The sequence below is a fragment of the Lepidochelys kempii genome, chromosome 28 (genome assembly GCF_965140285.1).
Source record: "Lepidochelys kempii isolate rLepKem1 chromosome 28, rLepKem1.hap1, whole genome shotgun sequence".
NCBI lineage: Eukaryota > Metazoa > Chordata > Testudines > Cheloniidae > Lepidochelys > Lepidochelys kempii.
The window spans coordinates 1,408,358-1,435,274 of NC_136407.1; the positions used below are offsets into that span (position 1 = coordinate 1,408,358).

Below are 26,917 nucleotides of genomic sequence, written 5' to 3' on the forward strand. Positions count from 1 at the left end.
TCCCATGGCCAATATCCGAATCCCATTAGCATCAAAGTCAATGGAGCGGGCTTGGTTCCCAGCATAACGAAGTCGTTAACCCGATGTTAATATCTGGGTTTGCTGTCAGGCAGAATCTACTGTCCTCAGGATCTCTCACGCTTTCTTCTGTTCTCCCTCCGCAGGGTTTCGTGAAAGATGTGCACGAAGACTCGGTCACGATATCCTTCGAGAACAAGTAAGTATCCGCCGGACGCCCCTGTGCGGTCCTTGGCCTAGCCTCTGTTTGTCCTTGTTCTGAGCTTGGGCGGCTGGGCGAGTCTGGCCTAATTGCTCCCGTAGGGGTGAAATCTGAGAGACCCTTCAGGTGGACGTTTTCAAACAGAGGCCATTATGTTCGCAGCTCCCAATCCTACCTAACTCTGCATCTCCTCTGAAAAAATCATGGCCTTTGTCAGCTGCTTTCAGTGGCTGCTAACTTCTTAAAATGGCTAGGCCACACAGCTGAGTCGGTGGCGGACCCGGGGATAGAACCCAGGCGTTCTGGCCTCCCCAGTCCCTTCCCGTGGCTACCCATTAGACCCCCATGCGCCTTCCAGAGTTGGGGCTATGGTCCGGGGTGTCTGACTCCTAGCCCACCAGACCCTGCTGCCACTTCCCCTAAACGGCAGGCTGGAGGTATCAAATCATCTATTAAGATCGTTAGCGGGACCGGTGTGCACTTGACTTCGGTGCGCCGCTTACGGGGCAAGCTGTTGCTTTCGGTTCCAAGGCCGTGGTGCAAGCGAACGGATTGTAAATTTCAATCCTACGTCGTTCCGTGGCAGGAGGGTCGTTGGCGTGCGACTGTAGGGCCGGTGGGCACGTCATGCAGCCCTGCTGGAGCCGATGCAGAGAGAGATCAGGGTAGAAATGCTGGAATGCCACAGTCCCTGCTTCAGAGCCCTAAATAAAGCTGCTGCACTCAAGGTATCTGACACAGGCCTTGAGGCCCAGCATAACTAGCGGGCTGCCGCTTTTCCAAATTTAGTTCCTGCTGTTCTTTGTGGCATGCGAATGAAACTGACTCACTCTGAATAAGCCAGCCGCCCGCCCCCGGGAATGCCTCTAGATTGGCAGCTGTCACTCTCCCACATGGCAGGATTATGTGGATCGATGCTAGGCCGGAGATCTCAGGGCCGCGTTGGGCTCGGCGCCGCTGCCGGTGGCTGCCCTGTTAAATGTTTCTCCTTCCAACCGGCCGGCCGGCGGCAGCGAGTGGGAGGAAGCAGCGTCTTGTTTGCAAACCTCGGTGCCTGGTGGGAAAGAAAAGGCAGAAGGCCCGATTTTTAAAACCCTGCCCTCTTCGTGCAGGCATATCAGAGCCCTTAAACGCAGCTTGGTAGGTAGCTGAGAATACAGATGGCATGGCAGACAGGCCAACCCGCAGAAGCAGCCACCTCTGGGATGTGCCGTCTGTTCAGACAGGGACCCCTCACCCAGCACTGAGATGCGGCCACCTCTGGGGTGGACGGTGGCATTTAACAGCCATGGGGTAGGTCAGGAAGCAACGAATGTTCTCCACCCCAAACTGTGCAGGGGTGGTTGGTGTTTAAACAGTCCGTTTGTTCCGTTTCTGTCTAGTTTGCCTGGCGTGTGGTTCTTTAGCCAGGGACCTGAAATGTTTCTGAACCGGTAGCAGGCTAAATGGGGTTTACATCAACTTACGCCACAAACAAACAGCTTTAAACGCAGTTCCAGGCCCCGGCTGCGCCTCTCAGCCGATGTACAAGTAAAAGGCTCCAGTCCCGCCGCTGCTTCTGAGCGGTGGATTTCTCTCTTTCAGCAGCTGATCCCAGGCAAGCGACCTTTCCACCTTTTAAAGCTTCAAAGCGCTGCCGGTTGGATTGAACCTAGCTGCCCTGGATTGGGCGGGTGCAGGGTTTCCCTTCAGTTTCTGCGCGTGCCTAGCTGATTTCGGGGCATCGTGTTCGCTCTGGGGCTCTATTTCGGATCAACCAGGGAAAATTAGTAATGCTGGAGGACTGCCAGCTAGAGCGGCGGCCGGTGCTTCGGGAGACTCACTCCGCGATAGCTCGGCTGTCCATAGTTAGGCTCGGTGGTGTAATTAACCATGCAAATCCCAGTGTAAGTAACCTGCTCACACCTAGATGGTGAGATTACGGCACTGTCGCAGGTTCCTAGAGCTGCACGCTGGCTCCCTCTGCTTCTTGGCTGCGATTCTGTCTAAGCTGGGGGCAGGGGGGAATGAGCCGCGTAGATCCACTGAACGTAGAGGTCACTCCAATCCTCAAATACCTCGCTTGGCTGCGGTGCCCCCATATGGGGTTTCTAGCAGCGTTGCTGAGCAGGTGAAATTTCCCTGCCGAGACAGCTGTAGCTTCCCCGCCTCCCAACAGCTGTTCACGTCTGCAGGCCTCTGGATTCCCAATCCCAAATACACACACGCATTGCGCTGACCGGGGGCCCCAACCTGAGTCAAGCCGGGCCCTGGGGTTCAAGCCCTATTGCTTGGAAGTGCAGATGCAACCTCGGGCTGGGAGTCCACCAAAAATATCCCGCACACTGACTTTTTGTCCTGCGGGCAATCAAGTTTGGTGGACAGTCATGCTGTACCACGGACAAAGCGGCTGCGTTTTGGAATGACACTGGGACAGTGTAGATGCTGGAACCCCAGGTGGGAACAGTTCCTAGCTGGGGGGTTACAAATGAAGGTAGACGGCACCAGCCCTGAGGACACGGGGTCAGACTAGCGAGAAGCTGAAATGTCTTGTGCCTAAGATACATGGTGGCGTTCAATGTGTCTGCTTCCTCTCCATCCGAAAGATGCTGACTGAGTCACAAAAAGCCCTGGGCATAAATTAATCATTAAAACAAACAGTGAGGCGAAAATCCCTCTTTAAGCGGAGAACCGAAGCAGCGGAAAGTTAAGCTGGGTTTAGTGGAACGGAAAGTTTATCCCCACCCTGTGTTCAGTGTGCAAAATCCATCTAGTGGCCGTGTGGCGGTTGTCCTATTGCGGTCGCGTCTCAGATTCGCAGGCTGGGACCTGCTGTACGAACATAAATCGAAAAGAGCTTAAGATTTATGTAGACGGCAATCCCAGAATTGCCGGGATGAGGGTGGAAAGGCCGGTTTATAAAGCACTGGACTGGCACCTGGGGAGATGAGTTCGTTTCCATCACGGTCATAGACTCTGGGGTCTTCTCCCCGCTTTCCAGAAGGGGGAACAATCCTTTCTTTGTCTACATAGATGGCAAACTCTCCAAGGCAGGGACTGTCTCCGGCTGTGTGGGTGCCCCGGGGCCTCGTGCTGTCTCTTCACCGTGATCAGGAACGCACACCCGTCTTGCTGTGTGTCCCGTCCTATTCCCAACCTGCGGTGCCACCTGCAGGCGAATCCAATCTCGATCTTATGTCTCCTAACAGCTGGCAGCCGGAGCGGCAGATCCCCTTCGGCGACGTACGGCTCCCCCCGCCCGCAGACTACAATAAAGAGATTACAGAAGGGGATGAAGTGGAGGTAGGAGGGGTGCTTTTTGGGTGGGGAGGGGTGCCACCATGAGCCCGCTATCCTCACTGGTTTCCCCGCTGACCTATACCCGTCTCTCTAGGTTTATTCCCGAGCCAATGAGCACGAGCCATGCGGCTGGTGGCTGGCGAGGGTCCGGATGATGAAAGGAGATGTAAGTTTCTGAGGATTACCACCCCCCCGATCACTGGCATCTATCCCAGAATCCTTTGTGCCAGCTCCCGGCGTTTTGTGGGAATTGGTGTCAGGGGCGAGGTTCTAATTAAGATCGGATCTGGTTCAACCAGAAGGGGCAGGCCTGGCTTATGCAGGAAGTAGAGATTAGATGAGCACAGCGGTGCCCTCCAGCGTGAAGATCCGTGAAGGCTCCCTCGTCCCTCTAGGGCAGGGGTGGGCAAACTACGGCCAGCGGACCGGATCTGGCCCACCCGCCATTTTAAGCCAGCCCTCTGGCGCTCCAGCTGGGGAGCAGGGTCAGGGGCCGCTCCACACAGCTCCCAGAAGCAGCGACACTGGTCCCCGCTCCCGTTCCTACGTGTAGGGGCAGCCAGGGGGTTCTGCTCTGGATGCTGCCCCTGCCCCAAGCACCGCCCCCGCAGCTCCCACTGTCCGGGAACTGTGGCCAATGGGATTTGCAGGGGCGGCACCTGCGGATGGGGCAGCGTGCAGAGCTGCCTGGCCATGACTCCACGTAGGAGCCACAGTGGGGATATGGCTGCTACTTGTGGGAGCCACTTGAGGTAAGCGCCTCCTGGAGCCTGCACCCCTGAGCCTCTCCCTGTGCCCCAACCCCCTGCCCCAGCCCTGATTCCCCTCCTGCCCTCCAAACCCCTTGGTCCCAGCCTGGAGCACCCTCCTGCACCCCAAAGCTCTCAGCCCCAGCCCCACCCCAGAGCCTGTACATCCAACCAGAGCCCTCACCCCCCTGCCCTAGCCCTGATCCCCCTCCCACCCTCCAAACCCCTCGATCCCAGTCCGGAGCACCCTCCTGCACCCCAAACCCCTCATCCCCAGCCCCACCCCAGAGTCTGCACCCCCAGCCAGAGTCTGCACGACAACCCCCTGTCCCAGCCCTGATCCCCCTCTTGCCCCCTGAATCCCTCGGTCCCAGCCCGGAGCACCCTCCTGCACCCCAGAGCCTGCACCCCCAACCAGAGCCCTCACCCCCTCTTGCACCCCAATCCCAATTTTGTGAGCATTCATGGCCTGCCATACAATTTCTATTCCCAGATGTGGCCCTCAGACCAAAAAGTTTGCCCACCCCAGCATAGTCTATAAAAGCAGTATAACCAAGTCGGTCTGTATGAAAGTTTAGTTTGTGCTGACTTGGCTAATGCCTGTTGTAAAACTAGGCAAATCTCTAGATGAGTTGACGTAACCCCTGGAAAACCTCTGCGTACCCCCCAGGGGTACGTGTACCCCCCAGTTGAGAACCCCTGCTCTAGGAGACCCACAATCCTTGGTGCAACCAACTAGATCTTCGTAACCTACTCTGATGTCCGAGCAGGAGTCAGAACCCAGCAGGGGTGACTGGAGCCTAAAAACGGCCCCCTTCCTGACCTCTAATTCCGATGGATCTGAATCGGGTGGGGTTTTTTAATCCCTTAGTGGTCACTGGTCTAATTCTTATCCAGTCCCTCCGTGACTCTTGCTAAGTGCTTGCCTCCATCCTAGCCAGTGGCAGTGAGGTCCACAGGCTAATTCCATCTGAAAACGAAGCGCTGAGCGTAGTTCCCCCACAACCCCCTGGCTGCATCGGAATGGCTCGGCCCATCTTGGTACGTGCGGTCAGCTCTCTCCTCCCCACCCCAAATTTCTGGCTCTCACCCGATCTCTCCCTCCTCAGTTTTACGTCATCGAATACGCAGCGTGCGACGCCACGTACAACGAAATCGTCACGCTGGAGCGGCTCCGGCCCGTCAACCCCAACAAAGTGGCCACCAAGTCTAGCTTCTTCAAATACACCATCGCTGTGCCGGAGGACCTCAAGGAAGCGTGAGTGAGACGGGGATCCTGGGGGGCAGCTACGGGGCCTTGGACAACAGAAAAGCTGCTAGCTTGGCTTTTCCTCCACGGGGAAGGAGCCAGCGACCGGGGCTGTGGTCTGCCCAGTCTCTAGCGTGAGGTAGAGCAGCCCAGAGGCCCCTCTAACTTGGGGCTTGTCTGGGTGGGGAAATAGACCGGCATTATTCTACTGCAGTTATGCCCGGGAATAAGCTATACTGGGCTCTGGGAGGAGGCACGTTCCACACCCCCTACCGATCTGCCCCCGACGCAGCAGCTGGGAGCCAGGTCTCCCATCTGGCAATCCAGGGCGCCCGCTACTTTCTTAGAACCAGTCCCCTAATCCAGTTCTGGACCCTGGCGGTCTGGGTTCTATTCCCGGCTTTGCCACAGACTGGACAGATCATTTTGGGGGGTGTCCCGCTGCCCCCGGTCCCCGTTCCGCTCACCCGTCCCCTCTCCGCTCAGGTGCTCCAACGAAAACGTGCATAAAGAATTCAAGAAGGCGGTGGGGGCAAACTGCATCTTCCTGAGCGTCGCCAACAGCGAGCTCTTCATCCTGGTGAGCGAGGCATCGGGGGATAGCGGGGTGAGGGGGGTGGGGGCTCGTCGGAGATCGGCCGCAGCGGGGTTGGTTTCGAGGATCCTCTTTCCAGCGGCCCGGATGGTTTGTCTTGCCCACGCCAGGGACCCCCGGTTGGGGGGAGGGGTTCTCCTCGGTCCTGCTGCGACCATTTGGGCAGGTCTCGCCTAGTCACTGCGGCTCCTGTAATCAGGGCTGGCTAGCCGCCCGAGATTCCTGCTGTCCCGGTAGTTCTGGAGGGCGGCGGGGGGCAGTCTGCCCGATCTCTGACCCCGCCCGTCTTCCGCCCCCTTCCCAGTCGACGAACGAATCCACGGTAAAGCGGGCGTCGCTGCTGGGCGACATGCATCTGCGTAGCATCCGCACCAAGCTCATGCTGATGTCGCGGAACGAGGAAGCCAACAAGCACCTAGAGGTGAGGAACCCGGGCGGCGGCCCTCACACGCTGGGGGGTGGGCGCCGTGGGCCAGCGGGCCTCTGGCTTTCTCCCCACCCGGGCGGGCGCTGGGGGTGGGGAATAGGTGGCTGTACAGGGCCCGCCTAGGGCTTCCCCGTTGACACTGGGTTGGATTGCCCGGCCGGTCACCTGACCTGACTCCATGGGGGCGGGGGGGAGTCACGGGACACCGGAGCCAGGGGTCGGCGCTCCCCCCGGCTGCTCCGTTGACTCCCCGCTCTGCGTCCCAGCGCTCTTTCTCTCCCCAGACGAGTAAGCAGCTGGCCTCGGCGTTCCAGGAGGAGTTCACCGTCCGCGAAGACCTGATGGGGCTGGCCATCGGCACCCACGGCGCCAACATCCAGCAGGCCAGGAAGGTGCCAGGCGTCACCGCCATCGAGCTGGACGAGGAGACCTGCACCTTCCGCATCTACGGGGAGGTGAGGGTCGGGCGGGGGCTGGGAGCCAGGACTCCTGGGTTCTCCCCCCAGCTCCAGGACACTGACTTGACCGTTGTCTCCTCCCCACAGACTCCCGAGGCGTGCAAGCAGGCCCGGAGCTACCTGGAGTTCTCTGAAGACTCGGTTCAAGTCCCGAGAAACCTGGTCGGTAGGTGTCACGAGTGCGACCGTGCTCTGTCGTGACCCTCCGGGGGCCCGGCGTTCCTGGGGCATCCCCCGGAGAACAGGGGTGACTTTCCTCGTGATGGGGACCCGGACACATAACCACGGCCCCACCTCTGCACTGCGTTGGAGCGGGCGCCTCAGAGGGAAGTGGGCTCCGAGTGAGAGTGACCATGTGTGCCCCAACCGGTGGAGGGCACCCGATGTCCGTTGGAGTCCGGGGGCCCCCCCTGCGGTCACCAACACAACATCCCATAAAGGCTCGAACGAAAACCTGGTGTCACACCGGTGGGCGGAGCACCCGGGGGGAGTTGTGTACATACTAAAACTGACGTTCTCTGGGTCTGTCGTTAAACAGGTCGCTCGGAAGTCGGGGGTCTGGGAAAATCCCTTCCACCGGGGAGTGGGGGGCTCTTGTGGGTGTGTGTCACCCTGGGAGGTGGTTAGCTCAGGTCAAAGTGCGGGACCCTGTTGCTCTGTGGGGCTCACCTCTCCGCTCACCCCGCCAGGCAAAGTGATCGGGAAGAACGGCAAAGTGATCCAAGAGATCGTGGACAAGTCGGGGGTCGTGCGGGTGCGGGTGGAAGGGGACAACGACAAGAAAAACCCCCGAGAGGAGGTAAGCGGGGGCGGATTGGAGTGGGGGGTGGCCGGCGGCGGCGTGGGGGGGACGGCCGTGCCGTGATCGGGTCTCCTCTCGCCTAGGGAATGGTCCCCTTCATCTTCGTCGGGACGCGGGAGAATATCAGCAATGCGCAGGCGCTCCTGGAATATCACCTCGCTTACCTGCAGGTAAATCCGGCGCTGCCGAGAACGGGCCGAGGAACCGGGTCGCTCCACGGGGAGGGCACCCGCCTGAGAATCGGCCAGGGACCCCCGTATTGGGGCGCGTGTTGCGAGCGGGGTCGATGTGGGTGTCGCGCGTGTGTGACCGTCAATCTGGTCCCTGGCTTCTTTGCATGGGTGCATTTGCTAATTCATTCCCCCTTGCGGTGCAGTCACTACTTGGTTCCCCCCGCCAGCCCTTTATATGTGCAGCCATCAATTGGTCCCCTGCCTTGCAGCTGCATGGGTGCCATCACTAATTGGTTCCCCCTTGCAGTGCAGTCACTAATTGGTGTGTCAACCCGCCCCCCCCCCCAGCCCTTTATAGGTGCAGCCATTAATTGGTCCCCTGCCCCAAGGCTGCATGGGTGCAGTTGTTAATTGGCCCCCTCGCTTGCAGTGCCGTCACTAACTGGTTCCCCCGCCAGCCCTGCATGGACGCTACAGCTGATTGGTTCCCCTTCTTGCCCCGTCCCCAGGAGGTGGAGCAGCTGCGTCTGGAGCGGCTGCAGATCGACGAGCAGCTGCGGCAGATCGGCATGGGCTTCCGCCCCCTCTCCAGCCGGGCCGACAAGGAGCGGGGCGGCTACGCCACGGACGACAGCACCTCCTCCTCCCTCCACGGCACGCGGACGTACGGGGGCAGCTACGGAGGGCGAGGCCGCGGGCGCCGGGGGCCCAACTCCGGCTACGGTAACCTGCCCCCCGGCGCCTTGGCCAAAATCTCCCCTTCTTCGCGGCGGGGGTGGGTTGCTGGATGGGCCATACCCCAGAGGTGGCTGCATTTCAGCAAGACTGTACAGCGCTTGTGTGTCCTGCCCCTCCTAAAGCTTTGGGGATCCCCCCCCATAGTGGGGACTGTCCCCAACAACAGCAGCTCACGCGTCCTCCCCCCGCTCTGTCCTGCCAGGTACGAACTCCGACCTGTCCAACGCCTCGGAGACCGAGTCGGAGAAGAGAGATGACGGCGAGCGAGACCTGCGCCCCGAGGACAGCCGGAGGCGCCCGGGAGTGGGGCGAGGGCGGGGTCCCAACCCGGCACCCCGAGGGGCAGGAGGCAGCAAGTACAACAGCTCCTCCATCAGTTCAGGTGACTGGCTGTGGCTGTTAGAGCGGCTGTGCCCCGCCCCAGAGGTGGCTGCATCTCAGGGCCAGGCGAGGGGTCCCTGTGTAACCAGCTGCTGCGCCTTGCCCCAGAGGGGGCTGCATCTCAGGGCCGGGCGAGGGGTCCCTGTGTAACCAGCTGCTGCGCCTTGCCCCAGAGGAGGCTGCATCTCAGGGCCGGGCGAGGGGTCCCTGTGTAACCAGCTGCTGCGCCTTGCCCCAGAGGGGGCTGCATCTCAGGGCCGGGCGAGGGGTCCCTGTGTAACCAGCTGCTGCGCCTTGCCCCAGAGGGGGCTGCATCTCAGGGCCGGGCGAGGGGTCCCTGTGTAACCAGCTGCTGCGCCCCTCCCCAGAGGTGGCTGCATCTGTGGCATATAAACAGATGCCATGTTCCAGCATCCTGACTCAGAATGAAGGGGGGTGGGGCTGGGATCCCGGACTCCTGGGTTCTCTGTGCCCGCTCGGTGCTGAAGTCCTCTCTCCCCGCAGTGCTCAAGGACCCGGACAGCAACCCCTACAGCCTGCTGGACAACACGGAGACCGACCAGACGGCCGACACCGACGCCAGCGAGTCGCAGCCCGTCAGCAGCCGCCGCCGCCGTTCCCGCCGCCGCCGCACGGACGACGACGCCACCGTGATGGACGGCGCGGCCGAGTCCGACAGCATGTCCGTCAACGAGAACGGCGTGGGTGAGCGGGGGCGGGGAGCCAGGACGCCTGGGTTCTCTCCCCGGGGTGGGGGGGCGGCGCGGGGAGCCCGGGACGCCTGGGTTCATCCCCGTCTCTGCTCTCTGCTTTCCCAGAGGACGAATCGAAGCCTCAGAGACGCAACCGGAGCCGCCGGCGCCGTAACCGCGGTAACCGCATGGACGGCTCCATCAGCCGGGACCGGCAGCCAGGTACGGGGGTACGGCGGGGGGCTCGCGAGGGTCTGAATGCCACCGGGGGGGGGCAGGAGCAGTGCTGGGAACCCTTCCTGTGCCGGGTGCTGCCAGCGGGGCCCCATTTGCGGGCCGGATCGGGGGCGTGGCCAGAACTCCCAGCCTCCTGGGAATCGACGCACGCGTTAGCGCAGCCCTGAGGCTGCTCCGGTTTAGCCCGGCGGGCAGCGTAACCCCCGGCGGGCTCGCCGGGCTCCTGGGACCCGGCCCCGCCCCCCCTTGGCGTTCTGTCCTGGCCGTGCTCGCGTCGCAGAGGGTGGGGCCGGCAGCCGTCCGAAACCCAGCGCCCGCTCCCTCCTCCCCAGTGACCGTGGCTGATTACATCTCCCGGGCCGACTCCCAGAGCCGCCAGCGGGCCCCGCAGAAGGAGCCCCGGGAAAAATCCACCGAAGATGACACACCGAGACAAAAGGTAGGGGCGGAGCCGGCTGGGGGGGCGGAGCCGGCAGCAGGCGGAGCCTGTCTGGCTGAGGGCGGGGCTTATTCCAAGCCCCTCCTGAGACCACCTCCCTCCCCCTGCAGGCAGAGCCAGCTGGCAAGGTGGCCAACGGGCCGTCGGAGAACGGCGAGGAGCCAGCCGCCATGGTGAACGGGCTGTCGTAAGCGCCGTGCCGGGAGAGCCGCGCCCACCGCTTCCTCCCCCACCGACCCCCGTCCGCCCTGCTTGCGTCATCGTTAAACACACACCCACCGAGCTCTCGCTAACGAACCATTTATTCAACGATCAATAACGCCTCTCGTGCTTGTCGGAAGCTTGCCAAAGATAGCCAAGCTCGTTCGGCTCCAACCAATCAAGAGACAGGAAACCGTATTTTCTTGCCGGGGGGGGGCAAGGGCGCGCCCCCCCCCACCCCTCCTCCGGGCAAGGGGCCTTGACAGTAAAAATTAATTCTCTCTTAATTGTGTGTCCGTTTTTGACGACTCCCTTCGAGCCAGGAAAGGGAAACCGGCCGCGGGTCGAAACCGGAGCGGGGATTTTTTTGTGCCTTCTGAGCGCGCGTCGCTTCCCTTCCTTTTTCGTTCGGTTCCTCCTCTTCCCCCCCCCCCCCCACCGCCTAGGTCGCTCGGTCAACGATTTCGGCGGGGGGGGGGCGGTGCCTGAGGCTGTGCCGTTTATCCCCCCCCTCCTTAAAACAAACAAACCGGAAGGTACCACGGGTGCGGAGCGAATTTTTGTTTCCAGGCAATACAAAAACAGCAGGTATTTTCTTTTTTTCCCCGTACGCTGTGGCAGACGGGGGGGGGAGACGGTAGAGCCGGCCCCCGGCCCCAGTGTCGCATGGCCGGGGGGGCAACGGGGGGGGGGCAAAATCGAGCTGTGACGGTTGAGACTATTTATTTTTCACTGTACAGTATTTAAAAGAGAATAAAGAACCAAACTCGTAAGCAACAGCTGCTGTGTCTTCCCCTCCCTCCCCCTGGAAATGTGGCCAGGGGGGCAGAAAATCATCCCCCCCCCAATAAACCTCCTTGCCCCCCGAGATTGTCAATAAAGCCACAGAAAAGAACTGATGTCGGCTCCGCGCCCTTCACTTGCTGCGTGGGGGTGGGTCTAGTCACGCCCTAGTTGGTGTGCCCCCCCACCGTTAACCACCTTCCCCCCCCCCCCCCCCCCCATTCAGCCTCGTTGGCTCGTTCAATTGGCCGGGGCGGGTGGGTTTTCTGGCCGGTGGGGGAAGCTGCTGGTTCCTTCCCTCAGTGCGTTACTCCCCCCCCCCGCAGTTGAGGAGCTGGTGGACCCACCCCTGCTGGCCTGGGGTGGGCAGGTATCGGAGGACAAGCTCAGCAACAGCCCAGGGGGGCCTAGTATGTTCCTGTGGGGGCAGGATTCCTGGTTTCTTCCCCCCGCCCCCCCAAGCAGGCAGGCGGGGGGGCGGAAGGCCTGAGAGAACAGGAGTGGGTGTAATTGTGAGGAGTGGCCACAGGGGGGAGACGTCGCATTAGGCAGGGGCCAGGGAGGGAACAATCATGTCGGAGCTGGGGGGGGCTATACTGCCCCCCGTTAGTCACGGGGAGGGGCTAGTCCTTAGAGGGGGTAAAGCTAGGAGCCAGGACTCCTGGGTTCTCTCCCCAGCTTGGGGAGGGGAGCGGGGCCATGGGTTGCTGAGGAGGGGGGGGGGGGCTGAGAGCCTGGACTCCTGGGTTCTCTCCCTGGTTCTGGGAGGGGAGTGGGGTCTGATGGGTTAGAGCAGGGAGGGCTGGGGGCCAGGACTCCTGGGTTCTCTCCCCGGCTCTGGGAGGGGAGTGGGGGCTGGGAGCCAGGACTCCTGGGTTCTCTCCCTGGCTCTGGGAGGGGAGTGGGGGCTGGGAGCCTGGACTCCTGGGTTCTCTCCCCAGCTCTGGGAGGGGAGTGGGGGCTGGGAGCCTGGACTCCTGGGTTCTCTCCCTGGCTCTGGGAGGGGAGTGCGGGCTGGGAGCCTGGACTCCTGGGTTCTCTCCCTGGCTCTGGGAGGGGAATGGGGGCTGGGAGCCTGGACTCCTGGGTTCTCTCCCTGGCTCTGGGAGGGGGCTGGGAGCCTGGACTCCTGGGTTCTCTCCCCGGCTCTGGGAGGGGAGTGGAGGCTGGGAGCCTGGACTCCTGGGTTCTCTCCCTGGCTCTGGGAGGGGAGTGGGGGCTGGGAGCCTGGACTCCTGGGTTCTCTCCCCGGCTCTGGGAGGGGAATGGGGGCTGGGAGCCTGGACTCCTGGGTTCTCTCCCCGGCTCTGGGAGGGGAGTGGGGGCCAGCATATCTGTGTGGGGAGGAGCCAGGTGGTGGGGGACGGGGCTAGCCTGCTGGCCCAGCTGTGGGCTGAGCCCCCCGGGGGCGGGGCCCCGGCTCCTGGCAGGGAGGCTCCACCCTCCGGTGGGCGGGGCCCCGGCCGGGCTATATCTTGCTCCCCAGGGCGTCCGGGCGCAGACGGGGCCGGGCATGGCCGAGGGGCAGGGCGCGGTGGGGGCCCCCCTGGACAAGGTGAAGCGCCCCATGAACGCCTTCATGGTGTGGTCCAGCGGGCAGCGCCGGCGCCTGGCGCAGGAGCACCCCAAAATGCACAACTCGGAGATCTCCAAGCGCCTGGGGGCCGCCTGGCGCCGGCTGGGCGAGGCCGAGAAACGCCCCTTCGTGGAGGAAGCCAAGCGCCTCCGCGCCCGCCACCTGCGGGACTATCCCGACTACAAGTACCGGCCCCGCCGCAAGGGCCGGGCCCCTGCCAAGGAGCCACCGGGGGGCCACCCGCCGCCCCCCCAGCCGCCTGCCGCCCGGCCCTGGGGCTACGGCGAGCCCCTGGGCTACCAGCCGCCCCGCTACCCGCCGGGCCAGGCCAGCGCCGGCTACGGGAACGCAGCCGGAGGGTACAGGTGGGTCCCGCCCGCGCCTCCTGTCCCCCATCCCCTCAGGCGAACAGGGGACCCCCAACTGTGCCCCCTTCCGGGGGAAATTAGCAAGGGCAGAGGGGGGGCTGGTATGGTCCCTCTTTCCCCCAGCAGGGATGGTTGAAATGAGGGGGTCTGCATATGACAATCCCCGGAGGCGGCCGCGTCTTGGCGAGGGGTCCCCGAATAACCAGCCGCTCCACCCCAGAGGTGGCTGCATCGCAGCAGGGGAACCAGGTTTGGGGGCTGGTTGGGACCACACGGGCCAGCTGCTGAGTGATGCCCAGGGCATGACAGGGCACCAGCTGCTTGGTATGTGAACCCAGGAGTCCGGGCTCCCAGCCCCCCTGCTCTGACACACCAGCCCCCACTTCCCTCCCAGAGCCGGGGAGAGAACCCAGGAGTCCTGGCCCCCACTCGGCTCCCAGAGCCGGGAAGGAACCCAGGAGTCCTGGCTCCCCCGTGTGCCAGGATATTACCACCCCCGCCCGGGGCCCTAGATCTTTGGGTCCCAGCCAGGGGCGGGGTGGGGCTGGCTGCCAGGCAGCACCCGCCCTGCGGCTGGCATTGGCTGTGCCCTGAGCGAAGGGTCATGACCCGGCCAGGCCTCGTCCAATCCATGGCCTGGCTCTGCACCGCGGGGGAGGGCGGGGGCGTGTGTGGGAGGGAGGGAGGGGAAACTGAGGCACAAGTGGAAGAAGCCAGGAATCCTGACTCCCAGCATCCTCTGCTCTAACGGCGACATTGCCCACTAAAGGAGAAGGGGAGTCAGGACTCCGGGGTTCTCCGGAGGGGGAGCAAGGGCTAGTGCTCAGAGCAGGCAGGGTGCCAGGACGCCTGGGTTCCGTCCCCGGCCGCGCGAGGGGAGGGCAGGTCAGGGCAGGCCACGGGGGAACCGCTCACGCCCAGAACCGGATTAACAGGCCACTTGAGGAATGCGGCCCCGGCTCACCCAGCCCTGGGGGGGCAGGAGACTCTTCCTGCAGCTGCGGGGGCAGGGCTGGCACACTCCCCCACCCGCATGACATGGCCCAGAGCTGGGAGAGAACCCAGGCGTCCGGGCTCCCAGCCCTCGTGGTGGGGGCTGGTGGATCAGAGCAGGGACCCAGGACTCCTCTGGGTTCTCTCCCCGGCTCTGGGAGGGGAGGAGGGCCTGGGAGCCCGGACGCCTGGGTTCTCTCCCCAGCTCTGGGAGGGGAGCAAGGGGTGGTAGGTCAGAGCAGGGGGGGGCTGGGAGCCCGGACACCTGGGTTCTCTCCCCAGCTCTGGGAGGGGAGCAGGGGGTGGTGGGTCAGAGCAGGGGGGGGCTGGGAGCCTGGACTCCTGGGTTCTCTCCCTAACTCTGGGAGGGGAGCAGGGACTGGGAGCCCGGACTCCTGGGTTCTCTCATTCTGAAGCTGTAATTATCCGGCTCGTTAACCCCTCTTCTCCCCCACCCCCTGCAGTGGCCTGTCCTATGGCCCCCCGGCCCCGACGCCCTACAAGCAAGAGCCCGCGCCCCACCCCGGGGTGCTGCCGGCCGACTTCCGCGACATGATGGCCGCCTACGGCCTGCAGGCCTGCGACGTGGGCGAGGGCTTCCCGCAGCTGCCCTACGAGCCCCCCGGGCCGGCACCGCTGACGCCCCTCTAGCCCGCGGGGGGCCGGGACCAAGGGGGGGGGCAGCTTTTTATACGGAAAGATGGAAAAAGTGGAGGAGGAACAAAGTTTTGGGGGGACTCTGGGGGTGACCCAGTGACTCCAACCTAAGCAGGGGGGGCAGGGTGGAGGCTCTCTTCCCCCCCCATCTCCCACCCCCACACACACCCTCTGTTAACTCTTTGCTTGCTTCTCCCACCCCCTAACAAATCAAGTCCCCGGGCACTGGCACCAGAAAGGGGGGCGGCAGTGGGGGGCTGAAAGAGGGGGAGCGTGGGGCAGGGACAGCCCAGAGAAGTGTGGGGGGGGTGCAAGCGCTGGGGGGCTCTCTCTCAAGGCAGGGTGTCAACGTATTTTGTAAAGAGAATAAACCTGGTTCCTGGACACGCCCCCAACCCTGGAGCATTACTGGGGGGGCGGGGGGGGCAAAGGAGACATTGGGGGGGGCAGGAAACAGATTGACACCTCCCCCCCACAGGGTTTGACCCCCCCCCAGAGCAAGAAAAACTTAAAGGAGGAAATGAAAATGCCCCCCACTCCTGCCCCGCAGCCCCCTGCCACCGCAGCCCTGCCCCCCCCAGCTCCACCAGTGCCCCCAGCAGCCCCCTGCCAGGCCAGCCCTGCCCCGCCCCCCAGCTCTGCCGGTGCCCCCCCACTCCCGACCCGCAGCCCCCTGCCAGGCCAGCCCTGCCCCCCCCCCAGCCCCACCGGTGCCCCCCACTCCTGCCCCGCAGCCCCCTGCCAGCCCAGCCCTGCCCCCCCCAGCGCCTCCCACTCCCGACCCGCAGCCCCCTGCCAGGCCAGCCCTGCCCCCCCCCCAGCCCCACCGGTGCCTCCCACTCCCGACCCGCAGCCCCCTGCCAGGCCAGCCCTGCCCCCCACAACCCCACTCCCAACCCGCAGCCCACTCGGGTCCCAGCTACTCCGAGAGGAGCTAAAGAGTTAACCCCGTGTGTGCCAGGGAATGGGGGGGGTGGGAGGGGATGGTGCCGTTGCCCCAGTAACGGTCTTCTCTCCCAGCTACAACACCTGGGCCTGCCCTGTCACCCCACCCAGTTGCCACGGTAACCAGGGAAGGGCCCCGGGCCCCCGCCTGTTCTGACACGAAGGGGTGAATCACCCAGGGAAACCTGCGGGGGGGGCAGCAGGAGGGGGAGCCCAGGGCTCAGCCCCCTCCCAGAGCCGGGGAGAGAACCCAGGAGTCCTGGCTCCCAGCCCCAGGCAGGGACCCCGGCTCCGTGCCCGGTTCAGCTTTGCCCTGCCCACACTTGGGGATCCCAGCGCCGGGGGCGGGGGGGGGGGGGCAGGGAAGCAGAAAGGTGGTGACTAATCGGCACGATTAGCACCGAGCTTGTTAGGTGCAAGGGGGCGCAGGGGAGGAGGGGTTGGGGGTTTCCATGCCTGCCCCTCCCTCCATTCCAATTCCACCCTCTGTCCTTCCCTGCCCCTGCAGCAGGGAGTCCCAGAGATCCCCCCCATATGGGCAAAGCCAGGAGCTCATGGCAAATCAGTGTTTAATTACTTCACCGGCCGGGTGGGGGGGTAGAGACCTGCCCTCCCCCCCCAGTTCCCCCCACCCTGCCAGAGCCCAGCTGGGGAGATGGGGGTTAGTCTGGGCTGAGGGAGGGCAGGGCTGAGTGGGTTCCCTTGACCCGCACCTCGAAACGGCTCAGATGGCAGTGGGGGGGCCGTGGTCAGAGTCGGGGGTCCGTCCCCCCCCTATTCCCGCTTCTTCCTGGCCTCCACGCCGGCCGGCACCTGCCAATAATACAGCAGCTGGCCCGCGATGACGCCGTTGCAGAGGGAGGAGACCACGTAGGTCAGAGCCATCAGGGGGTCGCCCGTCTCCTGGAGGGGGACAAACGGACAGGGGTAAGGGTGGGCAGGGGGGCGGGGAATGGGGCAGGGGCCTGTCCCCTCTGGGGGGCGCTGGCTCCCACTGGCCCCCGGGCAGGGACTGGCTGGCTCAGGGGGCGGGGAATGGGGCACGGGGCCTGTCCCCTCTAGGGATCCCCACTGCCCAGGAGCATGCCCAGAGGGATAGTGGGCGGGAAAGCCCCCCCATGCCCCCCGACCCCAAAGCTCATGCCCCCCCGGGGGGGCGGTACCTGTACGGAGGTGAAGATCCGGGCCAGCGAGCCGCCGAAGAGGAGGAAGACGGTGACGGCCGAGAGCTGCCCCGTGTGCCCATTGCGGTAGTTGGTGGCCGCTTGTAGTAGCTGGGGGGGGGGGGGGGAGGAGACGAGACCCCCCAGATCAGCAGCTTGGACAGGTTTGCCCCCCCACCCTCACCGTGAGCCCCCTCCGCCAAGCCGCTTGTAGGCCGGGAGTAGCCAAGCCCCACGGCCACCCACCTTCGGCGGAGGTAAGGGGCTGGTTTGACACCCTCGACGGAATAAGTCCTGCTGGGGGGCAGCCCCCCCAAAACACACAGCCCCCCACAAGTAGTGTGACCCCTGAGCCAAAGTCCCCTGCATGCAGGCTCAGATGGGAGCCGGCGCCCTCTAGAGGGGACGGGCCCCTGCCCCATTCCCCGCCCCGCTGAGCCCGCCAGTCCCCCCTGGGGCCAGGTGGGAGCCGGCATCCCTGAGAGGGGACAGGCCCCTGCCCCATTCCCCGCCCCGCTGAGCCCGCCAGTCCCCACTGGGGCCGGAGGGGAGCCAGCATCCCTGAGAGGGGACAGGCCCCTGCCCCATTCCCCGCCCCGCTGAGCCCGCCAGTCCCCACTGGGGCCGGAGGGGAGCCAGCATCCCTGAGAGGGGACAGGCCCCTGCCCCATTCCCCGCCCCCCTGACCCCGCCAGTCCCCACTGGGGCCGGAGGGGAGCCGGCGCACCCGAGAGGGGACAGGCCCCTGCCCCATTCCCCACCCCCCTGACCCCGCCAGTCCCCCCTGGGGCCGGAGGGGAGCCGGCGCCCCCGAGAGGGGTAGGCCCCTTACCCGGCTGATGATGATGGCGGGCACATTGGTGGCTTGCAGGAGGGTGACCATGGCCTGGGGAGTCAGGGGGGAGAGCAACAGGCAGAGCAGAGCGAAATACAGCACCAGGAAGGAGATACCTGCGGGGGGGGACGGGGGGACAGGAGAGGGTTAAACCCCCCACGCAGGGATCCCCCCCTCCAACCCACACCCTGTGTGGGGGGCCGCGTCCCACTCACCCTGCGCGGTGCGTCCCCCGAAGTGCTGGGTCAGGAAGCCGATGGTGACCGTTTGGAGCATGAGGAAGAGCGCCTCGCCCCAAGCACTGCGAGGGGGGAGAAAACAGGGGGTCCGGCCTGCCCTAAAAACCCTGCCCCCCGAGCAGCCAGCCCCCTGCCCTGGGGCCGGGAGGGAGCCAGCACCCCCGAAGGGTGCACCCCCACTTAGAACCCCAGAGCCGGGGAGAGAACCCAGGAGTCCTGGCTCCCAGCTCTAACCCCACCAGCCCCCACTGCCCTCCCTGAGCCGGGGACAAGACCCAGGAGTCCTGGCCCCCAGTCCCCCGTGCTCTAACCCACCAGCCCCCACTCCCCGAGCCGGGGAGAGAACCCAGGAGTCCTGGCCCCCAGTCCCCCCTGCTCTGACCCACCAGCCCCCACCCCCCTCCCAGAGCCGGGGACAAGACCCAGGAGTCCTGGCCCCCAGTCCCCCGTGCTCTAACCCACCAGTCCCCACTCTCCGAGCCGGGGAGAGAACCCAGGAGTCCTGGCCCCCAGTCCCCCGTGCTCTAACCCACCAGCCCCCACTCTCCGAGCCGGGGAGAGAACCCTGGAGTCCTGGCCCCCAGTCCCCCGTGCTCTAACCCACCAGCCCCCACTCCCCGAGCCGGGGAGAGAACCCTGGAGTCCTGGCCCCCAGTCCCCCGTGCTCTAACCCACCAGCCCCCACCCCCCTCCCAGAGCCGGGGACAAGACCCAGGAGTCCTGGCTCCCAGCCCCGCCGGCTCTAACCCCACCAGCCCCCACTCCCTGAGCCGGGGAGAGAACCCAGGAGTCCTGGCTCCCAGCTCCCCCCAGCTCTAACCCCACCAGCCCCCACTCCCTGAGCCGGAGAGAGAACCCAGGAGTCCTGGCCCCCAGCCCCGCCGGCTCTAACCCACCAGCCCCCGCTCCTCTCCCCGAGCTGGGGAGAGAACCCAGGAGTCCAGGCTCCTTGCCCCCACTGCTCTGACCCACCAGCCCCCACTCCCCTCCCAGAGCCGGGGAGAGAACCCAGGAGTCCTGGCTCCCAGCGGGGCTCTCCCACCCCAGGGCTGACCTGGCCTGACCCCGCAGGGGCCGGGACGGGCAGGGCTCACGGGGCCGGGGCTCCCCCTGGTGGCGAGGGGGGGCAGGCGCAGCCTCACCTGAAGGGGAAGCCGTTGGCCACGCTGTAGACCATGGTGCCAGTGAGGGCCAGCAGCTCCAGCAGGACTGAGTGGAAACTGAGCCCCATGGCGCTCTTCGCCCCCAGGATCTTAAACACCTGGGGCAGCTTCACTGCAGGGAGGCGGGGCGCACGTCAGGCTGGGGGGCAGCCCCCCATCGGCACGGAACGGAGGGGCCTCTCGTCATCCTCCCCATGGGGGTCAGATGGGAGCCAGCGCCCCCTAGAGGGGACGGGCCTCTGACCTACTCCCCACCCCCCTGAGCCAGCCAGTTCCCGCCCTGGGGCCGGATGGGAGCCGGTGCAGGCCCAGTGCCCCATTCCCCGCCCCCCATGAGCCAGCCAGTCCCCACCCTGGGGCCGGACGGGAGCCGGTGCAGGCCCAGTGCCCCATTCCCCGCCCCCCATGAGCCAGCCAGTCCCCGCCCTGGGGCCGGATGGGAGCCGGTGCAGGCCCAGTGCCCCATTCCCCGCCCCCCATGAGCCAGCCAGTCCCCGCCCTGGGGCCGGATGGGAGCCGGCGCCCCCCAGAGGGGACAGGCCCCTGCCCCATTCCCCACCCAGACAGGGAGCGGGGGATGCAAGGAGCCGGATGCGTACCCATCAGCGACCCCGCAACGATGGCGATTCCCAGCCCTTTGCTGACCAGGATCTTCAGGCAGGGAACTGGAGGAGGGAAGGAAAGGGAGGGGGGGGGGCAGGGGGGGGTCAATACAAATGGGGCAGGAGCACGTTCCGTCCCACCCCCCAACCCCCTCACATCCTGGGTTCCCAGGGCTGGTGCTTCACTGGCCCCCGACCCTAAGGCCTCTTTGGGTGTCCTTAGCATCCTGCCCCCTTTGCCCTGCAGCCCCAATCGCGCCCCCCCCCCGCTCCGGCATCTGCGGCCCCTCTGGATATTTCAGGTACCCCGACCCCAGTGACCGGGGCCCCATGCTGATCCTATTGGTCCCCGTCCCTCATTCCTCTGACTGCCCCCCCACGGGCCAGTCTCCCCCCAACGTCGTGTGTTTCTCTGAGCATCCCTGCTCCCCCCACCACGCCCCGGCCCTCAGCGTTATGGCCCCCCCGAGCGTGTTCCTGGATCCCTGCGCGCTGGGCTCCCCCCGGCTCCCCAGCCCCACCGTGGGCCCCCAGCCCCCCTGCTCGCCCCCTTCCCTCCCAGCCTCGGCCCTCTGGGTGTGCCTGGCTCCCTCCCTCTCAATTCCCCCCTTGGCCCCCATGGTAGCTCCTGCCCCGCCCCACTGCGCCCCACCCAACCCCCACTGCTCCCCCAGGCCTCCTGACCCCCACCCAACCCCCACTGCTCCCCACCCTTCCCCATTCCCCCCATTAGCCCCCGCCACACCGTCCTTGCCTCCAGCCCCAATGACTCCCACCCAACCCCCACCACTCCCCCTTTCCCCATTCCCCCTTCCCCTGCCCCCCCTTGACTCCCACCCAACCCCCACTGCTCCCCCTGACCCCAACCCAACCCCCACCGCTCCTCCCACCCCCCACCGACCCCCACCGCTCCCCCAGGCCCTAACCCCCACCCTTCCCCATTCCCCCCATTAGCCCCTGCCCCACCGTCCTTGCCCCCAGCCCCACTGACTCCCACCCAACCCCCACCGCTCCCCCTTCCCCCATTCCCCCTTATCCCTGCCCCCCTTGACTCCCACCCAACCCCCACTGCTCCCCCTGACCCCAACCCAACCCCCACCGCTCCTCCCACCCCCCACTGACCCCCACCGCTCCCCCAGGCCCCCCACCCTTCCCCATTCCCCCCATTAGTCCCTGCCCCACCGTCCTTGCCCCCAGCCCCACTGACTCCCACCCAACCCCCACCGCTCCCCCTTCCCCCTTATCCCTGCCCCCCCTTGACTCCCACCCAACCCCCACTGCTCCCCCTGACCCCAACCCAACCCCCACCGCTCCTCCCACCCCCCACCGACCCCTACCGCTCCCCCAGGCCCCCCACCCTTCCCCATTCCCCCCATTAGCCCCCGCCCCACCGTCCTTGCCCCCAGCCCCACTGACTCCCACCCAACCCCCACCGCTCCCCCTTCCCCCCGCCCCCCTTGACTCCCACCCAACCCCCACTGCTCCTCCCACCCCCCACCGCTCCCCCAGACCCCTGAGCCCCACCCCTCCCCCAGCCCCACCACTCCCCCATTCCCCCTTACCCCTGCCCCCCCTTGACCCCCACCCAACCCCCACTGCCCCTCCATTGTAGTCCCCCCAGAAGTGGGGAGACGGCTGAGGCCGGGATGTGTCAACACAGGGGAGTGGGCTGACAAAGGGGTGGGGTCACCCCTCCCCCAGGAACCCCCCTTCTGCGGGCACTTCCGCCCCGCACCGTCATGGCGGCGGCACGCCTCAGCGGGCACTTCCGCCCCGCACCGTCATGGCGGCGGCACGCCTCAGCGGGCACTTCCGCCCCGCACCGTCATGGCGGCCTCAGCGGGCACTTCCGCCCCGTGGAGCGCCGGAGGGCGGGCGCCTTGCGTTGCCATGGCGGCCGGCGGGTGTGGCCCCGGTGGGGGAGGGGCGGGCGCTCACCGTGCAGCAGGTTGAAGCGCAGGAACAGCTCGTCGTAGCAGCGCTCGGGGAGCAGGTGCGGGACCAGCAGCCCCTGCAGCGCCGCCGCCGCCATTTTGGGAAATGGCCGCGCGCCCACCCCGGCCCGGCCGGCGCTTCCGCCTCCATGTCGCCACGGTGCCTGCGGCGCAGGCGCGGAGGCGCCCGCGGAGCCACTCACTGCGCAGGCGCCTTCTCCCCCCCCCAACGGCTTGTGCGCATGCGCCCGCACTCCCGCCGCAGCGTTCCCCCCTCGGCAGTACGCAGGCGCCTCTTTCGCTCTCTTCGGCGCATGCGTAGCGGAGTTAGGGCGAGACAGGGGACGCCGAGCATGCGCCGCCCTGAGTGTGACAGTGGGCGCGCATGCGCCCTGTCCCTCAACAGTCCCCCTCCTGTCCTCCTCGCGCATGCGGTCTCCCCCCTTCGTGGCCTGTCATTCTCACGCATGCGCCCTCCCACCGAACCGCCCCCATCCCTCCCCGCGCATGCGCCCTTCCTCCCCAGCCCCTCCCTTTGTGCGCCCCGCGCACGCGCCCTCCCTTCCCACGCCCGGCTCCCCTTCCCGCGCATGCGCCCTAGAGCCCCCCCCCCACACAGAGACTCCCTGCCTTGACCAAACTTTGGCCAACCCAAGATGGCCGCCCCAGCCCCGCCATCTTGCCCGCTCCCCGCCCTGAGCCGGGGGGCCGTGGCCCTCTGCCTGCTGCACTACCTGCGGCTGCAGCGGGGCCGCCGCCTGCGGGAGGCCGCCCGCCGCCACCGGGCCGCCCGCCACCGCCGGGCCCGGGCCCGCTGGGGCCGCCGCTTCGCCCTGCTGTGGCGGGCGGGGAGCCCGGCGGCCGGGCCCGGCCCCCGCCCGGCCGGCCGCCCGCCCCTGCCCCGCCCGCCCCCGGCCCCGGCCCGGGAGCGGCGGCTCTGGAGCAAGGCCCGCAGCTCGGCCTTCTGGGACACGGTGCGGGCCAAGGCCTTCGGGCCCGGCGAGTGGGCCGACAACTTCCGCCTGGGGCCGGCCACCTTCGACTACCTCTGCGGGCGGCTGCGGGGGGCCATCCAGCGGCGGGACACCAACATGCGCCGGGCCATCCCCGCCGAGGTCCGCCTGGCCATGACCCTCTGGCGCCTCGGGGCCTGCACCGAGTACCGGGCCGTGGAGCAGCAGTTCGGCGTCTCCCGCTCCACCGTCTGCAAGATCCTGCGGGACGTCTGCGAGGCCGTGGTGGCCATCCTCACCCCGGCCTACGTGGCCGCCCCCGCCGGGCCCCGGGCCGCCGGCTTCCCCGCCCCGCCCCAGCTGGCCGGCGTGCTGGGGGCCCTGCACATCCCCATCCGGGCCCCCAACGAGAACGCCGCCGGGTACTTCAACCGCCGGGGTTGGCACTCGGTGGTGCTGCAGGCCGCCGTCGACGCCCGCGGCTGCTTCTGGGACGTCAACGTCGGCTGCCCCGGGAGGCAGACCGACGCCCAGGTGCTGCGGGCCTCCGAGCTCTACCAGCGCGCCCAGCGGGGGGAGCTCTTCCCCGGGGCGGCCCGGGACGTGGGAGGCGTCCAGGTGCCCGTCTACTTGCTGGGCGGCCCGTCCTACCCGCTCCTGCCCTGGCTGATGAGGCCTTACCGGGCCGGGGAGCTGACGCCGGCCCAGAGGCGTTTTAACGAGTACGCCGCCGCCGCCCGCACTGTGGTGGGGGTGGCGTTCGGGCGCCTGAGGGGTCGCTGGCGCTGCCTTCAGAAACGCAACGACACGGATGTCTCTTTCCTGCCCACCCTGATCGCCGCCTGCTCCACCCTCCACAACGTCTGCGAGATGCACGGCGATGTCTTCCAGCCCCGCTGGATGGTGGAGGAAGAGGAGGAGGAGGAGGAAGATCCCGTCGAGGACGGGGAGGGAGAGGATGGCGCCGCGGCCGAGATCCGTGAGGCACTGGCTCTGACCCTTCGGGACTGAGGGATAGAACCCAGGAGTCCTGGCTCCCAGCCCCGTCCCTGCTCTAACCCACCAGCCCCGACTCCCCTCCTAGAGCCGGGGAGAAAACCCAGGAGTCCTGCCTGCCGGCCCCCCCTGCTCTAACTCACCAGCCCCAACTCCCCTCCCGGAGCCAGGGAGAGAACCCAGGAGTCCTGGCTCCCAGCCCCGTCCCTGCTCTAACCCACCAGCCCTGACTCCCCTCCCAGAGCTGGGGAGAGAACCCAGACGTCCTGCCTCCCAGCCCCCCTGATTAATCTGCTGAATGTTTATTCCCTTCCCTCCCCCCAACCTGGGGGCAGGTGTAGGGAGGTAGGTGAAGTGAGGGTGCCAGGCGGGAGTGTGGGTAGGGGCTGGGTGTCAGAACTGGGGTGGTGGCAGGGAGCTGGGAATTTGCAACCAGGCTGGGCAAGGGGCAGTTGAAGTCGGGGGGGGGGGTATTGAGAGGGAACCGGGGAACCGGATGCCTGGGTTCTCTGTAACCTCAATAAACAAAGACTTCAACCCAAAGAAGCCGTACTGTAATTGTCCGCCAACACCTGGCCCCTCTCTCTGCCCCCCTCCTGCCCCATAGCTGCCCGGTCAGCCCCAGCCTGGCTGACTCAGATGCTCTGTCTGTCCAGCTGCCCGGCTTCCGGATGGACAGACGGACAGCAAGGAGGACATGCTGGCAGGGGCTGTATCTATCTGTCCAGCCAGTCTATCCATCCAGAGGGGGCCGCATCTCAGCGCCGGGTGAGGGGTCCCCGTGTCACCGGCCGCCCTGCCCCAGAGGTGGCCGCATCCAGCGCCGGCGAGCTCACTGGGATGCTGCCAGGAGCCGGGGCACGAGCAATAACTGAGACGTCCTCGTATTTACCAACAACCCCCCCCCCACTCCGGCCCGAATTTATTTAATCAGTAAAATAAAATACATGGATCTTGACCTTCTTCCTCACCCCACTCCCCGCCCCCGAGGCAGAGGGGAGCCAACGCCCCTAGAGGGGACAGGCCCCATCCCAGCTCCCGCCCCCTGGCCTGTGTCCCAGCCCCTCAGATGGTCTGGTAGCCGCCCCGGGACCGGCGCCGGCCCAGCATGTAGGCGATGACGATGATCAGGATCAGGACCAGAAGAACCACCCCGATGACGATGGGGACCACCATGCTGTGCCGATCCTCCGGGCACTGCTCGGCTGCAAGAGAGGAGGGGCAGGGCTGAGACCGCGGGGTGGGGGGGCAGAGGGAGATGAGAGGGGAATGGGGGGGCAGGGCTTGGATTGGGGGAAATGGAGGGGCAAGGGGAGCAGGGCTCGGATCGGGAAATGGGGCAAGGGGAGACGAGAGGGGTATGGGGGAGCAGGGCTCGGATCGGGGAAATGGGGAAACAAGGGGAGATGAGAGGGGTATGGGGGGGCAGGGCTCAGATCGGGGGAAATGGGGGCACTGGGAGAGGAGAGGGGTATGGGGGGCAGGGCTCGGATCGGGGGAAATGGGGGGGCAAGGGGAGCAGGGCCCGGATCGGGGAAATGGGGGCAAGGGGAGACGAGAGGGGTATGGGGGAGCAGGGCTCGGATCGGGGGAAATGGGGAAACAAGGGGAGATGAGAGGGGTATGGGGGGGCAGGGCTCGGATCGGGGGAAATGGGGGGCACTGGGAGAGGAGAGGGGTATGGGGGGCAGGGCTCGGATCGGGGGAATGGGGGGGGCAAGGGGAGCAGGGCTTGGATCGGGGAAATGGGGGCAAGGGGAGAGGAGAGGGGTATGGGGGAGCAGGGCTCGGATCGGGGAAATGGGAGCAGGGGGAGATGAGAGGGGTATGGGGGAGCAGGGCTTGGATCGGGGGAAATGGGGGCAAGGGGAGCAGGGCTCGGATCGGGGAAATGGGGGCAAGGGGAGACGAGAGGGGTATGGGGAGCGGGGCTTGGATCGGGGGAAATGGGGGCAAGGGGAAGCAGGGCTTGGATCGGGGAAATGGGGGCAAGGGGAGACGAGAGGGTATGGGGGAGCGGGGCTCGGATCGGGGGAAATGGAGGGCATGGGGAGACGAGAGGGTATGGGGGAGCGGGGCTCGGATCGGGGAAATGGGGGGCAGGGCGAGAGGAGAGGTGCTGGGGCAGCAGAGGGGCCGCGGGGGGCAGGTCTGGGGCCGCGGGGGGCCCGTACCGTCCCCGAAGTGGCCCCTGGGAAGGGCGAAGGCCTGGAGCCGCTCGTGCAGGGCGTCGAGGTGGAAGGCGGGGGCCAGCGCCAGGCTGCGGTTCCCGCACTGGTAGGACTTCCCCAGCCGGGCTTCGAACTCCCGCAGGCTGCTGTTCTGCGCCGCGAACTGGCTCTCTGCGGGGGGCGAGAGCTCAGAGCCGGCCCCCCGAGTCACCCCGAGTCCCGAACCGGCCCCGCCAGGCCGCCCGACACCCCAAAGCCACCCCTGAACCCCCAAATCAACCCCGACCCCCCAAACCCACCTCTGACCCCCCAGAGCCACCCCGAGCCCCCAGGCACCCCTGAACCCACCAAAGTCAACCCCGACCCCCCAAACCCACCTCTGACCCCCCAAAGCCACCCCGAGCCCCCAGGCACCCCTGAACCCACCAAAGTCAACCCCGACCCCCCAAACCCACCTCTGACCCCCCAAAGCCACCCCGAGCCCCCAGGCACCCCTGAACCCCCAAAGTCAACCCCGACCCCCCAAACCCACCTCTGACCCCCCAAGCCACCCCGGGCCCCCAGGCACCCCTGAACCCCCAAAGTCAACCCCGACCCCCCAAACCCACCTCTGACCCCCCAGAGCCACCCGAGCCCCCAGGCACCCCTGAACCCACCAAAATCAACCCCGACCCCCCAAACCCACCTCTGACCCCCCAAAGCCACCCCGAGCCCCCAGGCACCCTGAACCCCGCAAATCAACCCCGACCCCCAAACCCACTCTGACCCCCCAAGCCACCCCGGGCCCCCAGGCACCCCTGAACCCCCAAAGTCAACCCCGACCCCCCAAACCCACCTCTGACCCCCCAGAGCCACCCTGAGCCCCCAGGCACCCCTGAACCCACTCTGAGATAGCGCGT

The 26,917-nt window shown here is 66.3% G+C and overlaps 4 protein-coding genes across 4 annotated transcripts in view; 2 read left to right on the forward strand and 2 right to left on the reverse strand.

Moving 5' to 3' along the window:
• Nucleotides 1–11,419, forward strand: part of FXR2 (FMR1 autosomal homolog 2) — a 28,017-nt gene extending 16,598 nt beyond the window's left edge. The window contains exons 2-17 of the mRNA XM_078851013.1: nt 165–217; nt 3,409–3,502; nt 3,594–3,665; nt 5,358–5,506; nt 5,984–6,077; nt 6,397–6,513; nt 6,804–6,974; nt 7,065–7,143; nt 7,667–7,776; nt 7,863–7,949; nt 8,462–8,675; nt 8,893–9,072; nt 9,576–9,776; nt 9,890–9,985; nt 10,333–10,439; nt 10,550–11,419. Coding sequence (XP_078707139.1) covers nt 165–217; nt 3,409–3,502; nt 3,594–3,665; nt 5,358–5,506; nt 5,984–6,077; nt 6,397–6,513; nt 6,804–6,974; nt 7,065–7,143; nt 7,667–7,776; nt 7,863–7,949; nt 8,462–8,675; nt 8,893–9,072; nt 9,576–9,776; nt 9,890–9,985; nt 10,333–10,439; nt 10,550–10,630 — 1,905 coding nt within the window. The 3' untranslated portion in view covers nt 10,631–11,419. The remainder of the gene's footprint in view (nt 1–164; nt 218–3,408; nt 3,503–3,593; nt 3,666–5,357; nt 5,507–5,983; nt 6,078–6,396; nt 6,514–6,803; nt 6,975–7,064; nt 7,144–7,666; nt 7,777–7,862; nt 7,950–8,461; nt 8,676–8,892; nt 9,073–9,575; nt 9,777–9,889; nt 9,986–10,332; nt 10,440–10,549) is intronic.
• Nucleotides 11,420–12,654: 1,235 nt separating this feature from the next.
• SOX15 (SRY-box transcription factor 15) lies at nt 12,655–15,266 on the forward strand. The gene is made up of 2 exons (XM_073326901.2): nt 12,655–13,364; nt 14,825–15,266. The coding sequence occupies exons 1-2, from the start codon at nt 12,937–12,939 to the stop codon at nt 15,009–15,011; spliced, it is 615 nt and encodes a 204-aa protein (XP_073183002.2). The 5' UTR covers nt 12,655–12,936; the 3' UTR covers nt 15,012–15,266.
• Nucleotides 15,267–16,514: 1,248 nt separating this feature from the next.
• On the reverse strand, nt 16,515–22,087 carry MPDU1 (mannose-P-dolichol utilization defect 1). Its single transcript, XM_073326905.2, has 7 exons — nt 21,903–22,087; nt 19,962–20,027; nt 19,342–19,474; nt 18,176–18,261; nt 17,958–18,076; nt 17,126–17,236; nt 16,515–16,865 (listed from the first exon to the last, which is right to left on the reverse strand). The coding sequence occupies exons 1-7, from the start codon at nt 21,994–21,996 to the stop codon at nt 16,737–16,739; spliced, it is 738 nt and encodes a 245-aa protein (XP_073183006.1). The 5' UTR covers nt 21,997–22,087; the 3' UTR covers nt 16,515–16,736.
• A 722-nt stretch (nt 22,088–22,809) lies between these two features.
• Nucleotides 22,810–26,917, reverse strand: part of CD68 (CD68 molecule) — a 4,447-nt gene continuing 339 nt past the window's right edge. The window contains exons 2-3 of the mRNA XM_078850810.1: nt 26,022–26,280; nt 22,810–25,052 (exon numbers count right to left, since the gene is read on the reverse strand). Coding sequence (XP_078706936.1) covers nt 24,913–25,052; nt 26,022–26,280 — 399 coding nt within the window. The 3' untranslated portion in view covers nt 22,810–24,912. The remainder of the gene's footprint in view (nt 25,053–26,021; nt 26,281–26,917) is intronic.